This window comes from Schistosoma mansoni (genome assembly GCF_000237925.1).
Source record: "Schistosoma mansoni, WGS project CABG00000000 data, chromosome W unplaced supercontig 0115, strain Puerto Rico, whole genome shotgun sequence".
Classification (NCBI taxonomy): Eukaryota; Metazoa; Platyhelminthes; class Trematoda; order Strigeidida; family Schistosomatidae; genus Schistosoma; species Schistosoma mansoni.
Genome location: NW_017386021.1, coordinates 475,907 through 489,147, shown reverse-complemented (window position 1 = coordinate 489,147; position 13,241 = coordinate 475,907). Strand labels below are relative to the sequence as shown.

The 13,241-nt window shown below is 38.9% G+C and overlaps 1 protein-coding gene across 1 annotated transcript; it reads right to left on the bottom strand.

Annotated features, from left to right (window-relative positions):
* Positions 1–6,797: 6,797 nt before the first annotated feature.
* On the bottom strand, positions 6,798–7,034 carry Smp_137500 (hypothetical protein; the record flags this gene model as incomplete). Its single annotated transcript, XM_018790988.1, has 1 exon — positions 6,798–7,034. One exon carries the CDS (start codon positions 7,032–7,034, stop codon positions 6,798–6,800), a length of 237 nt encoding a protein of 78 aa, XP_018645779.1.
* Positions 7,035–13,241: the final 6,207 nt, after the last annotated feature.

The window sequence follows — 13,241 nt, the reverse complement described above, 5'->3', positions numbered from 1 at the left end:
AGTAAAGCTTGTATGGTTGGGACAGCAGCATTGAACTAGTAGTCTGCGGCGTATAATAGAAAGAGGACACGAACATCAAGTGATTTAGTGTTTGTGATTACCTGCAATACAACTGTGCAGAGAACATTCAAGAGGGACTACGTATGAACGAGCCTGTGAAATGTGCTAAGTTCAGGGACTAATCTCTTGAAAACAATCGCAAGCTCCCAATTTCGGGATAAAATTAACCGGTTTTAAGTAAATTTTGGGACAGTCCCATTGAGAATTTTCGGTGAATTTTTGGAAAATGCAAGAACAACATAGTGATGCTAAATTGTAAACTCCCTACGTAACTGTCAAAAAAGCATGCAAAAATAATTTAAAGCCAACAACTTTAAATAGGATATTTCGTCAAGCAAGAAACGGTGACAATTAAAATGTTTAACAACCATCTTTAATACTTAAGATGTATATCTCATATAATATTTTGGTCTGTCCAACTGTGTATTGGATAATTGATGATGAACCTAAGGAGAAGCACAACTGACCAAAGAAATTTGTATTCCTATTTAGGCCGTGTTATTTGTACTTGATTCATCCCCCCACTACCAATTTCAAATACAATATGTTCTTTTGTGTTCATTTAGTTCTACCTGCCTTAAATTGCATTATTACGGACACTCTTAGTTAGCACATCAATCCCATTACTTCTAATTATCATAATTTGACAACTGATAGAAGTAAATAAAAGGATAGTTAGAAGGTCTACACTCTAGACCTGGGAGCAGCAACCAAACGACAAGCAAATGTCAAAGTTAATCAAATTACTGCCACACTCAAGGTTGTACGGGCCTTCAAGTGGTTCAAATGGTTGAGGACGGAATAGAAGCTTTCGCTTAATGGGCTTCCGGGTCTAGTAGCAGTGGACCACAAATACCTTCAGGCAGGAACCTAGGTATATTGACGATAATGGAGAAAAAAGAAATTGGTAAATCATAATAAAATGTTATCCTTAGTCCTTAAGAATAAGTCAAGTTTCCTCTTAAAGGACTCCTGGGAAGTCGCTTGGACTAGCTCAATCGGCAGCGAACTCCAGCATTTGACAACTCTTACGGAGTAGAAGTTTTGTCAACAGTCTGTTCTGCTATGTTGGGTCTCCAGTTTCTGGGTGTTACCTCTTAGGTTAATGTTGTGACCAAGCTTAAGAAGATGTTTAAAGGGATGGCCAGAAGTGTTAAGGATACTGTAAGTCATAAGAAGGTCACCTCTAGGACGCCTTTACTCTAACGGGTAAAGGTTAAGTGATTGGAGGCGCTCTTCGTAAGGTTTAAATTTGGGTCCCCGAACTGATTTCGCGGCTCTACGTTGGATACGTTCCAGAGTGTCCTTATCCTTTTGGAGAAAGGGAGGAAATACTATGTTTTCGTACTCTAAGTGGGGACGAATAAAACTGTTGAAGATAATGTGGAAATTTCTACCATCAAACTGGCCAGAAATGCGTTTCAATGTTACCAGTGCAAGGTTTGCTTGAAGGGCGTTTTTTGTCACAGTTAGCGTACGACTTCAAGTAGTAGGGTACCAACACTCCTAAATCTTTTTCGACTTGGGAAACTTCTAGAGAGGAGTTTCCTTTTGGTCACGTATCTCTCTCCAAAGTTTCACATCATCAGCAAAAAGCAATAAGTCAGATGAAACTTGTTGTGGAAGATCGTCAATGTAAATCAAGAAGGGAAGAGGTCCCAGTATTGAGCCCTGGGGTACCCCACTAGGACATTCCATAGCCTGAGAGAGAGTGAAGTTAACATTGAACTTAGAATGTCGGTTTTCTAGATATGAAGCGAGCCAGTCAATCATAGGGGGTTTGATACCCAATCGTCTAAGCTTATTGATAAGACATATGTGGTTGGCCTTATCTAAAGCTTTTGAGAAATCAAGGTAAATGACGTCAACCTTCCCCTTGCGATCAAGGATGGTTGTCCATCTATCCACCTCAGTCAGCAGGTTGGTCATACAAGAATGACCCTTTCTGAAACCATGCTGTTGAGGTGAGAAGAACTTTAAGGATAATAAGTATTCGTGTATACCGTCGTATACTAGATACTCTATAATTTTAGAAGGTATGGAGAGAAGGGCCACTGGTCGGTAGCTTGAGGGTTCACTGCGTCCACCTCCTTTGAAAATTGGTGTGATGTGAGCCAGCTTCCAAATCTCCAGGAGTTTGCCTCGGCTTAGCGAGTGTGAAAACATCACGCTAAGTGGTGATGCCAGGATTGAAGCTGCTTCCCTCAGTATAGCAGAATGAACCATATCCGGACTGGGAGAAGTGTCTTTTCTTAGGTGCTGCAGTTTACGGAGCACCAGGTCAGCACTCAAGTCCACTCCGGAAAGTCCTTTACAGGTGCAGGTGAAGCTTTCATCAGTATAGTTGATTTGGGTCGGCTGAAATGTCTAAGAGTATTGTTCAGCCAAAAGATTAGCGGCATCACTCGTTATTGATCAGACCATTAGGACCTAGCAGTTGGGAAACTTCAGTTTTTTCTTGTCGAAGTGAAGCTACGTAACGGAATAGGCTTTTCAGATTGGAGACAAATTTATCGATAAGCTTAGTCTGGTACTGAAGCCTGTCTTTTGTTATTGCCTTTTTGCATATGTTCCTTATATGTTTGTATTGCCTGTACGCTCCGTTGTTGTCAGTTCGTTTATATTCGGCCCAACTGTGTCTTTTGTGGCTAAGCGAACGACGAGTGTGCTTCTTGATGAGTGTAGGTTGTTTGTAGCTTTTTGGGACCATTTGAGGAACTGAATGCTTAGTAGCAGATAAGAGCGTGTGCAGTAAGAAATCCCAATGAGCATCCACTTCAAGTTGAGGGTGAACATCCCAATCCACCTATAATAGATAGTCATGTGGAGCTAACACGTTCAACCGTTTGAAATTCCAGCGTCTGTTGTTGGTGGGATATCTTAGCTCAGTTTTGCTGACAAAACTAAAGGATAGGACGGTGTGATCACTTTTCCTCAGGGGAGCCAGAATTGAGAGGTCCAATATCCTTGTCACGAGCTCATTTTCCCTGGCTGTCGTTTTTTGCTGTTGCGTTACGGTTTTAGGTTTTTATTAATGCTTAAAGTGTGGTAGTCCCCATGTAATTAATAAAGGGGAAATAAGGGGTATATTTCGTTGGAAAATAAAGGGTAAAAAAATGAAGAAACGGGCCAGAATGATTGGTTTTTCGCCTGCCATGAAGAGATAATGCGAAATTTTCCCTTTTTGTCGCTCTCTATCAGGAATGTCGCTAAGTTGTTCAAGTTTCGTCCAAGTACACACCGAATTGTCTACTTTTCGTCTAAACACTAGCTTAATTTCACTATGCGTCTAATTACAAATTTTATTATCCACGCTTCGTCTAATCTTAAATATCTCCTTTGTTCGCCTCTGTTTGCATAGCAGACCACACGACGAATGTAATCAGACATGTTAAAAAACGTCAGATGGTTAACGACATTTATTGACAAGAAAAAACACCACATTGTACTAGGATATTAATAACAGATAGATGCTGGAGCAACAATCGTTATGCATCCTCATTGTAAGTTCCGAGTTCTAATAGTATTTACCGAGATTTGCAAAAGGAATCACAGGTAGTGGGTCATTAATAAGGAGTCTATCATTATTGATAAGTCCATAAGAAATCAAACAGGCTTACATAACATGCATTTCATTTGTTCGGGAGTTTTGCATTCAAGTCTGAAATCCAGCATATGATAAGAAAAAGCTTTACTAATAATTAAGTTCAACATAAATATTTCAACGATGAAGTCTTTCTTTAGCTGCAATGTCACTAGTACAAATCAAAATAATCTCCCTATGAATTCCGAAATTTATTGAACACAAAAGTTACACTGATTTCAGAGTGCCGTAATTTGTTAGACCTGAAGCATGACTTACGGTTATGTTCGCTAATACTCAACACTTCATCTATGGGACAGCATTAAATAGGTATAACTTCAAATCAGTACATACATGTCCCTATTTTCTTCGACGACGCTTTGGCATTTTGTCTTTCACGCCGTGAATATACCCTTGCATTGTGATATCATACAATCTGACAAGTCGCTTTTTGTTGACAGATGAAGACAAAAACTGTTAAACCTGCACTTCTGAAGTACTCTTTTACATAAAGTTCCAAGTAGTATGAAATGGCTGACAACTTCATGTTCCATGATACATGACAAAATACACCTCATGGACGTTTCCAGATTATCATCCATTGGGCACTGTCTTGCAGTTGCATATACACAAAGTCCCCGGAATAGAGACAAAGTCCTTTACCTACAATCCACTGTTTGGCTTAATGGGTACGAATAAAGGTGGAAACAGGGACGATAATTGGTGAGAATGTGATAGATTAACAACATATGTGATAAGGATGACTCTAGGGAAGTTATGAGACATAGATCAGGTAAAGCTAGTCCAAGGTGACGATGTCAAAACATTAGTGAGTACATGCTTGTCTGGTCTTCTCTTTGAGCTATACACTGAAGGTTCTGTTGTCACTTCTGCCTAGAGAGAGTTTCAAATGAAGGTAACTCTTAATGATAAAAAGTGGGTTCGTACCTGAGTGTTTGCTCTTTGATGTACAGTCTATCGAGGGTTGCCCTGAGGAGGGTGATGGTGGCATTCTGGTAATATGCTCATGTAGGGAAAAGCTCTGTGGTAACTGCGCTAAGTTGTCCACGCATAAAGTGGAGGGTTGCGTCCGCCTTGTTTGCACCCCCAGGGTGGTAGTCGAATGTCTATGTAGTTACTAGGCCGAGATCACTCAGAATGCCCATAATATGTCATTTCCACAGATTAAGTTTCAATGCATTGTTTACTGTATATACTTTCACTGCCTTTATATCCTGTCGAAGTTGAAGTGAATCGTTTTGGTTTTTCATGAATCTCAAGATCTTCGTATCTTCTACACAGGTTAGTGTCCCGAGTTAACTTGTTCCTTGTGAAACTTCTGATGTCACAGCTCTCTAGCTCTCACGCACTCTATTTACCTAGGTGCGAAACGTGCTGTTCTCTGAGTAGTTTCGTAACCAGGATAGAAAGGGATCGATGAATCTCATCTTTTCAACCTTCACCACGGGAAGTACCTATGTCATTACTTTAAAGGCTTTTGCGAAGTCAGGTAATATCGTATGAGCCCATATCACATTGTTCCAGTATTTTGTCCAGGTTTCCATTGCTATGAGTTGATTGGAGGCACGTGACCTGCCTTTCTTAAACCTATATTGGACACTATGAACACAATTTTTATGGACGTATGAACGTTCTATGAACATAAATTCATCGTTCAACTCCGCATATTCTCCAGACTAACCCCGTATATGTGGCGGCATTAATAAGAAGCTAAATACAGGTTGCGTTGGATGAATTAATTTCAACCACTTATTTATCCAAACAGACACTCGCGACAAGAAGCGGATAAACGAAGCGAAGCGGATAAAGCGAGTGAGCCAACTGGTTGTGACAAAGAGTGCTGCTTTCACCCACTGTTTCTCTGATTCGTTCATTGAACAGTCTTTCCATTACCTTTGACAGTTTTGGGAATAAAACGACTAGTCTGTAACAGACTTTTCTATCTCCCTCTCTAAAGATTAGAAAAAGAATGGCCTACTGTAAATCTCCTGGAGCTGGTGTAAATTTAGTGAGGGACTGGACAGGTCACATACTTGTATGACGGTGGTTTCCTCGTACTGTTTCAAGATTAAAGGTCGGATGTGGTAACATCCTGGTAACTTTTCTAGGCTCAGAGGTATATTCTTTGGATCAAGTACTTTGTGCCATTCTCACTGAAGTTACACAAACACGAATCTGTCACACCGGGTACTTAGTGGTGTTACGGTTTTGAAGTGTCTGTTCATGTATACCTCCACTACACCTATTTTGTATACTTTACATGATAACAATTTTATCTCAATGTCTGATGAGAGCCGTGTTTCAGTTAGGATTATAATCTTCAGATATCCTGGTTAGCCCTTTAGTCCCTCTATGTTGATAGTGAGGCATTTGATAGTTCGTTTCATCACTTGATTCTGGCATACAACAGTATTTTTCTTCAGGCTTTTAAGCCAATGTCGATTAACGTGAATGATCCGCTCCTTGAAAACTGGCCACTGAGTGTTTTTAGGTTGTAAAGTTTGTAATGTAAGTGAGATGGAGGTCTCTATGTTCTGTGCGATAGGTTGTTGATCAAGGTAAACCTAATCGGTGTATTTTTGCTATTGTTTTACCAAAATAGGCCGACTCTCATGTCTGAGGTGACTTCAGGGATTACTCTTCGAGTTTAACCAGGCCTGAAGGTCCTAAACTAGGTCCTACCGGCTTATGAACTTTACAATCGTCTGATGAGGAGATCCAATGATCCTGAAGTGTGGCGGACAAGGTGACCTTAATAATTTGTCGTAGTGATGTGAGGGTTTATGCCACGTGATACCCAACGCCACAGTTGCATATGGTGTTCGTGAGCTTCATATTGACCACCAACTATTGCTCAGACACTCACTGAATACTATTTCGGTTTGTTCTTGGGTGCCTTCTGATATTTTAACGACATCCATTAGGGCCCACAGTTCGTTGTGCCTTACTCAGATTTGAGAGTATCGGTCAACCGATGGTCTCTAGGGTATCAATAATACTTCTTCTGCCATGCGTGCAAAGTCTAAAGTTGCGTTTAATGATGAGGAGTTCGTTTTTTGCTACGTTTTGGCCCTAATACAGGCGACATGGCTTAACTGAAGTGATACTCTTTCACAGGATTGTACATTATTTATTACACCCATCTCTCCTTTCTGTTGACAGATGCTGGGGCGTTGGCTACAGTCGGTAATTCCATTGGTTTGAAAGCCCAGGTAACGGCTCCCATAGTCACGTCTACTGCTAAGCCTCTCTTTGTCGACTTCGATACACTGATGGGGAATGATACGGTCGCCTTCAGTGGGGTCTTATGCTTCTCTTGTGTCAGTTCTGTTGGTGCTTTTGATATTGTGTGCAAACGCACCACAACCATAGACAGAGGCTACTAAAAATGGACCCGTAATACTGCCTAGGCACTGCAGTACCACAGCGACAGCGAACCTAACCATCACATAAGTTACATCCAACTGCTAAATTTCTGATTTTGACGAGTGACGAGTATACAGTGGTCGTTTTTAGCGTTGTTTTTGCTCAGTAGTCCGCATCACGGGGTTTGTAAGGCTTTTTTTACCCATTTCTGATTTGCTTGCCAGTCTTGCTAGGAGTAGGAACATGGGTATGATTATGATCCTGACCACTTAGTTGGAGATTCAATTTTATTGTTTGAGTAGAGTGATCCATGGTTTGCGCAATAGCTTATATTGTCTTCAGCTTTCTCATAATCCTCTCGATAGAAACAGGGGTTTTCGACATATTATCAAATTTCAAATTAAGACCTTTACCTCTGTTAATCTTCCTTCGAGTCTAGGTTTAGGTACCGTTGGCAACGCTGTTGCTGCTCATAATCATCGACAGACTAAAATTAAAATGTGAGAAATTTTAAGGAGGAAGTATGAATGATGAAAACTTCTAAGGAGAGAATTAATAGAAATTAGTGAATATGTGCTGCACAAGTACAGAATGTGAAAGACACTTGAATCGCAACGTTACATTTGGTCGTTTATAAATTGTCTGTCCGTAAGAACTGTGTTTCCAAGTAAATGGATGGGTGTATATTGTGGTTGAAGTAACTAGAGCGAGATTAGTTTATCAAGGCAGTTAAATTTACAACACAGTCGTTCAACCTTGTCATGATTGTGGTCGTCACATTTGCCATTGTGGCTGTCTACCAGCAAGGTGAAGACGCACTTCGTATCCTTGAAAGTGCCTAAATATTGCAATGTCTCACTCGAAAATTGGATATTTCCAGATACTAAAGGGAGCTCAAAGAGGTTACGCTAGGCTGAAAGTGCACACACACTGACAGCTGGCGTAATTTTAACATGCAATAACCAAAATAATCGCGATAAACTTATGCAAACTATTTAATACATTTAGGTTTCCTTCTTAGCGTTTAAGTGTAGTTAAAGGGTTCATCTATCATCCGATAAGAATAGTCTCTTGTGAACTAGACTTACTAAGCCTGTCAGTTCTCCTTAAGCTGGTGTGTCGACGGTTTAACTAATGAACTTGTTTTGGTGTGGTTTTGTTGCTGAAGCCAGCGGACATCATTTAACGTGGAAGTTTTTCATTTGACCATATTACGGCAGAAGTTCGAATATGAGTGGGAAGTGTTATAAAAATGACAGGTTGCAGAACCTTAATAAAAAATAAATTGTTAACTAAATCACTAAATAATGAAATATGTGATGAAAACAATTTAATAAAAACGATAGATCTCAGGGCACGATGGGAGGAGTTAGTAATAATGAAGGTGCTAAATATCAACGTATAAAGTGCGAGACTGGAGTCGATGGTGATCAGTGCAGTGGCGTTTTTTTCTTAATTACATACAGCTAATCGATATTTGGTATGAAAGACGATAAATCAAGAGCATGTTTTTGTGATGTTATTGATTTATTTGTAAATCATTCTGTGCCGACTAGGAATTCCAAATACAACGGCTTCAATGGTGCTGATTGAGTTCTGTATCCCCTTACTGGACTATTTGTGAGCTATTAGTAAGCATATCAATTCCACTACTTCGAATTATCATATATCTACATTTTTGTATGAGTCTCTAGATAAGTCCAACCAGTAATGGAAAAAGTGTAATCGAACCTGTGCATTTACACGATAGCGTGGAAGACATCAAAGTAACCGTGTTCGGAAAAACCGTAGATTCAGAGAGAATCCTTTTATTTAGACAACATAAATCATTATGCCTGCAGTTAATTTTAACTAGGCTATCATATCCAAGAATGGGTATGATTCTTTCATCTAATAATAATCTCATTTCCATTTCATTGAGATTTATCATTATGAATCCAGTGCGTTTTCTTGCTTTGAATACTTGAGATGTAATGTGCTCGGAGAAGTCCAAACTGTTGCTATAACTGAAACAAAAGTCATTAACAGTGTTTAAGGGTTACATTATGTGTTTGCCAGATTTAGTTTGGGGCTGAGGCTAATGCATTTAAGTCAACTTCTGTGATTGATTCCATGACACAGCTCACTCGTATGACCTATATAATAAAGCAATCTAGAACTGTTGATATTCAGTATCAAATGATCAAAATGGGTAGTGCATGTGGTATATTTATAAACAGAAAACTGGCATCAGTCAAAATTAGAGCGTGTAGTTGTATGTATTTTTAAAGAGGAATAATAACATTTGGAATTAGTGTGATACTTTGTAAACAAAATACATGAGATAGTTTTTATGCAAACGTGCCTGCCAAAAACCATGACAGACTTACCTAATTGAACAAGTAACTCCAAATAGCAAGTGCGTATTAGAGTCAAAATAAAATTTAAAGGATATATATAGTGGTGTATAAAGTTTAGAACATAATGAACCATATCATGTCAGTGTATATTTCTGAGTGTTAGATTAAAGTCTGAATTGGACCAGTAATTCCAGAAATAATGTGGGTTATATTATCACAAATAATATGAAAAACAGTACGCAAAATGTGAAGCACAATTCTATATCATATATGACTACGTCTTAAAAGTGATAGATGATGGTTTTGCCAGATGGTCAACATGAATGTATAACTAAATGCATATGATCATGTATGCTATGAACATGTTAAACTGAGATCTTATCATACGGTAGAAAATATATGGTGTTTACGCAAAAGGCTCTATTCACTTTTGAAACCTAAAAGGCTGGAAGCAGTAGGAATCATCTGGTAGGTGCTCTTTCGAGATTTATCTACCGCTACACTTATCTCGTGGCGAATCTTCTATTACCATTATCAGATGTAATCAACTTATTCATATTGTTATAGAAGAACCAAAAATATTTAAACCATTAGAAACTATGGTATGGAATCGTAATAGTTTCACTGCGTTTTGGATGCATTCGCTTTTTTCAAACTTTGAACTTGTTTGTTCATAACTTTGACTTCGGATATTTTTGTCGCATTCAGTTCTTGGTTTGGTATTTTGGACGTTTAAGCTCCGGAAACCTGAAAATTGGATGTCTGCTTTGTATTTGTTATAACTATTTTGAGAACGATATGTTTGGGTTGAATACCTGTAATGTACGGATAAACGTTTTTTGCTGAGTTAGGATATGGTTCTATTGTTACTTAGGTCTGTTCGTGACGAATAGGTCAATCAACGATGTTTCAATAACAGAAGACAGCAAAATTTAGACGTTACACGCACCTCGCTTATTGTAATATCTATTTCTTTTTTATCACTACACTTTGGTCTTCCCACATTCGGCATTACTAGTTAGCTAAATTATTTTTTCGAAATAATCATCTCTTAGTGCTCGAAATTTCTCCTCATCTTTTTTCATACTGAAGGCAGGCGACCTCCTTTCCGATAATGTGTTAGCAGCGGGTAACCTGAAACCCTACTGCCCAGACAGAGTCTTACACAAATTTAGAAATATGAAAGCCTAATGAGTTAACCAGAACTGGTGAATTACAGTAGCTGTACTGCCTCTTATTATCAAAGACTTGCGGCCCAGCATGAAAAGTAGGAAGTGGGTGTAAACAAACCCTAAACGGTGTAAAGTACTGAGTTGGGTTCATGGCGTTTCCATCATATCCCATATACGACTGAACAGTTTGTGGAACTCTTGATACATGTCTATAGGCTGATTAGTTGGGAATATCATACATATTCCTACTGGTTTAGGGTTAAGTGAGAGACCTGAATGACAAGGTCGCAATGGATAACTTTGGTGACAAAAAAATCATGAAGTAGCAAGAATTGAGAGAAACGGATTAGGATGGCGAGAGACTGGTTGCTCAGTGAGCTCCCAACAAAATGACTACAAACAGCAACATCTTCGCACAAAGGATATATGGGTTACACCGGAACACACTACGGAGAGATAGAGCAATTATACTTATATTAACCAAAATTCATGTTCACGGAAGACGCACGTACATAGAGAGGCGCTGATATGATTTTAAAAAACAACCTTGTAGTAGTCAAGCTAAGTCTGAAGCTAAAGAACCTTCGTAGAATTTAACAGAGTTACATGGTTTAGTATACTCTTCCTTCGAGATGCTACCAATCTCAGAGAATTCAAAAATGCTTACAAAATAAAATTCCAGTAATCAGCTGATCAACAACGGGCATAATAATAGAAGGGAACATCAAAGCACAGTTCTATACATAAAAGCGCAGAAAATGAGTTGACAGAATAGGGGTTAGAGAGCGAAAATATCTGAAAGACCTGAAAATACAAAACAGAAAGTTAAAAGAGAAAAAAGTAATGAAGACCTACGTGATAATATCAATCAGCTCGGCAGAAAACAATGAAATAGAGCAACTATTCAAAAAGCGAGAAAGTGTGATAGTCACTAATCTTCACAAACAGTGGTTGTATACAAAGTACATTAAAAAACTCTTCCATGAAGCAACGCAAACAAACCCATCAAGCATGGAGTCGGCATACACAGAGTTCCAATTGCATAACACTTAAACAACAATAGAGTGAATTAGCGAAGTTGTCAGAAAAATCAAAAACTGCGAAGCGGCAAGATCAGATAGAATTGAAGTCAGATACACAAACAAATATGAAGATGTTTGACTTTCTCTTCAGAAAAAATTGTGAGGAGAGCAAGTATCAGTAGATTAAAAAGATAAATGCCTCATCAAGAAAACGAGCCAAATTGATCGTAATAATTGTGAGTACTACAGATGGATCATATTGCTGCCAGTACCAGGTTGAGATTTCAATAATGTTACTGAACCGGATGAAAGACTCAATTGATGCCCAAATTGTAAATCAGTAGAATGGCTTTCGAAAAGACCGTGCACCGACTGAATCTTAACTTCGTGGATCATTGATAGACAACCAAATGAACGGAACTTATCACTAATCACCAAGTATCCTGGTTGCGAAAAAGCACTCGGTAGTAGTATGGATAGAGGAACACTAAAGGACCATCTCGATACCGCTGCGTATCTGAGAAGATCTGCACTGTCATCATACGGAACTCGTACGACGGACTACTTTGCAAAGTTTCCAAGGAGAGAAGCTCATATATGCGTAGATGGCGTCGAGTCGGTTTTGACTATGATCACAACTACAATTCGATTACGCGCCCAGAAACGACTTGGTCTCTTTGATAACTTGCAAACTAGAAGGCTCTAATTAGTCCAGATAAAGTGTATTTATTGGCGATCTCGTGGTATCGAAAGAATACCGAGACGTGCCAACGAGTACAGGCAAAATGGGCGGAGCGTAAGAAAGTTCGAACCAAACAAGGCGGATAGCGGAACAAGCACAGTAAAACAGTCGCTGGTACTATTGGTTACAATAATAATAATAGTTTCTATTATTCACATCGTGTTCTTACGGAGACAGGCCGGTCACTACAGAACCAAACGTGTACATAACTCAGTTGAAAGTGACACAAAACATGAGTAAGAGCGAAACAAATAATTAACGATAAATCTGGAATCATAAAGAATATGACAACAGTTTACGGGTCTAAAAAGAGCTTAGACATGGAAGAATATAAAAATACGAAAGTTCAAGCGATTATCAATCATACAATAAAAATATAAACAGCAGTGTTCAGTATGACAGTTCAGAAAGTTATATTATAAAACTAATCCCTTCATTATATCAGTTTCTGAAACCTTAAAATAGATGGCAGACATGTGACAATTCACTGGTCACATCATCGCGTACAAGCAACTGTAATTCATCTGATTCCTAAGTACTAAGTATCTTTAAAGGTTTTTCAGGTTTGTTTCCTAATCGTTTGACTTTTCAGCCTGTCATCCTCGACTTGTTGTTCATTATTTCATGTTCACGGGCTGACTATCCTTGCATTCGGCTGTCGGAAACAAACTCAGATTATCGTCAAGGATAAAAGATCACGTCACAACACATATGTTCCAGGTCTGATAATGCTAGTTTTTGAAACACAATTATAATCGAAGAATACCAAGTCGGTCAAATGAAGAGTTAGAGGTGAATAAGCTGGGAGATACATTAGGAGGGTTGATGACAAGCGTTTGATGTAAACTGGCTAGTAGTTAAGTGGTATAAGTAGCACGGAGTACGTACTCGTGATCTAGGGTGGGTGAGTGACTGGGTACGTTCACCTAGGTTGTG